General features: G+C 34.4%; 1 protein-coding gene across 2 annotated transcripts; it reads left to right on the forward strand.

The window, feature by feature from the left end:
- The first annotated feature begins 364 nt into the window (after positions 1-364).
- LOC105325968 (zinc finger protein 85) lies at positions 365-2,356 on the forward strand. 2 transcript variants are annotated; one of them, XM_011425783.4, is made up of 2 exons: positions 365-480; positions 902-2,352. In XM_011425783.4, the coding sequence occupies exon 2, from the start codon at positions 923-925 to the stop codon at positions 1,724-1,726; it is 804 nt and encodes a 267-aa protein (XP_011424085.3). In that variant the 5' UTR covers positions 365-480; positions 902-922; the 3' UTR covers positions 1,727-2,352. The 2 variants fall into 2 exon arrangements, with proteins under 2 accessions (XP_011424085.3, XP_065935545.1); XM_066079473.1 differs by having other exon boundaries at positions 383-480; positions 1,049-2,356.
- Positions 2,357-2,614: the final 258 nt, after the last annotated feature.

The raw sequence follows: 2,614 nt of genomic DNA on the forward strand, positions 1-2,614 counted from the left end.
AAATAGTGTTAGATCAGAACAGTTGAGAAAAGTAGATCCGGCGAAAATTTTATTGATGCAGGTATCAAAGAAATTTTTCGACCAATCAGAAGCGCCGATATCTCATCAAACGAATAAATATTAAATGATAGTTTAATTGGCATTATAAAATTTGAATTCATTAGTAGAATCAATACATGTATATGATGCATAATTTCTAGAATAGAGGTGATCCAAAATGGCTTAAGCTTAGAATAAAATTTTATAATGTTATGAAGGGTACAAGATGGCATTACGTCTTACACATGCTTACACCCCCTTGAAAAATTTACTCTATGGATTTGGTGGATGTGGGGGGGGGGGGGTAGTTGTCCGGAATTAGCATGAAGTCTTCATCGTATACACCGTTCCTAACTTCCGGTGTTACGCAACATAAATGTCCTGTCTGACAGTCGAATCCCCTGGCTATCCTGACGTGTCATTTGCCACCCATACGTACATGTAAGTAAACGAAGATTTTATCGTATTTGTGCTTGTAAATTTAATTTCAAAAATGAAATATATTGAACTTTTAAACATTTTAAAGACTCGGGGAGAGACCTTTATTTTGCAACTATCGGTTTTATTAACGTGTTCTATATCCAGCTGTTGAAGGTTGTGTCATCATGGTAAATTAGATGTATGTACACAGAATTCGAAGGCTATGCTTGTCCACTGCTTTTTAAAATAAAAACCATTTAGAAATATCCGTAAAATTAAGAAGGGGAAAGGGCTAGAATTTGGACCTATATTGGCTGAAGAAAAGTTACTGGTATGCGTACATGTGCATCTGTTTCAGTGCATTATAAAACATGGATGTATGCCATCAAATTGTGTATGTGAACTCCCATTGTGAGATAACATGTATTTTATTTTTTTCCAGTAAAGAGCCAGCACTTTGGAAATGGAAAAGCAAAATGAAAACATGCATGAAACTCAGGATGAAATATCCTCTGAAAATCCTTCCACTTCTAAACTGTTTTGTTGTGATGTTTGTGGGAAAGACTTTATTCTCAAGTCTTACTTGCAGGTTCACATGAAAATGCACAAAGAGGAACGACCATATAAGTGTGAGGTATGCCACAAAGCCTTCAAACAAATGGCTGCTCTTGCACGACACAACCGTATTCATACCGGTGAAATGTTGTATAAATGTGACTACTGCCAAAAGGAGTTTAATGATCAATCAAGTATTCAAAGACACATCAGAACACATACAGGGGAAAGACCATTTGTTTGTGAGATATGTGGGAAAGCATTTGTGGAAAATCAGCATCTACGTCGACATGTGCTGCGAATGCACACAGAAGAGCGTCCATATGTCTGTGAGACTTGTGGGTCTCGGTTTGCAGAGAAGGGGACTCTGAAATGTCATTTGTTAGTACATACTAATGAAAAACCTCATGCCTGCGATGAATGTGATAAAGCTTTTAGGTCCTCTAGTCATTTAAAAAGACACAAGATGTGGGCTCATAAGGGAGTGAAGAGAATTCGTAATCGTTTCAACTTAACCTACACTTGTGATGTGTGCTCAAAAGACTTTCATGACAAAAATGATTTTACAAGGCACAAAAGAACACACACTAAAGAGAAGCCTTATCAATGTCCTGTTTGTCAAAAGTGGTTTAGTGTTCAGTCTAATAGAAACAAGCATGTGCGTCAGGTGCATGCAGAGAGTTCCACAACATCTACAGATGATCAGTCCTAACTAGTTACTATTTTTGGGGGGCCTTTTACCATGTTCACATGCAAAATTGATATTTTTGGTAGAATGTCAGAATAAAGCTCCGTTACTCTTTGAGAATTAGATGCACGTAAATTTTTGTGTGAAAGATATTTATGAAATCTGAATGAAATTAGGCTCCATAGCTTCTAATGATTCCACACTTAAAGTATTTGTCCAAAGTCTTGCCCAATTTTTTCATTGTTAAAACTTTTCTGAAGAAGCTGCTGTGTAATTACAATTAATAGTGGCATGTATGATATTAAACATTTGGATTGACATTGTTGACCTTACAGAGAAAAAAATTAATGGATTAACTGAATCAACAGGGATATCTCAACTGAGTGTGTTTACACATTACTGATATAGTATGTTTGTACGTGTATTTATGCATTGATAATCTTTGTGCGTGTATTTATGCATTGATAATCTTTGTGCACTTATGTGGATGCAGCAATCAAATAAACTGTTCTATGATGATATATTTTGCTCAGATTCAAAATCTACTTTGTTATTTATCTGTATTACTTATATGTATTTACATTGTATAACAATATTTTACACTTTTCCAATGATTTACTGTAGTATTAGTTCTGTTAAATAAAGAGAAATATTATATACAGTTATATTTTGTTACATGTACTTTTTCAATGTAAATGACCTGATAGCATTATCATGCTTAACTTTTGACTATTGCATGCATAAATGCACGAAACAGTTGAGTGTCAGGTATATCTGAAAACTATAGCTAATTTTTTATTGCATCCCTTACATACTGTAAACAGCTGTAATTGAAAGTGCCCAAATTTCACAATTTGCTGTGTTGCATGATACTATAAAATATTCTTGATTTTAACAAATACATTTATTTTT

The sequence above is a fragment of the Magallana gigas genome, chromosome 3 (assembly GCF_963853765.1).
Source record: "Magallana gigas chromosome 3, xbMagGiga1.1, whole genome shotgun sequence".
Classification (NCBI taxonomy): domain Eukaryota; kingdom Metazoa; phylum Mollusca; class Bivalvia; order Ostreida; family Ostreidae; genus Magallana; species Magallana gigas.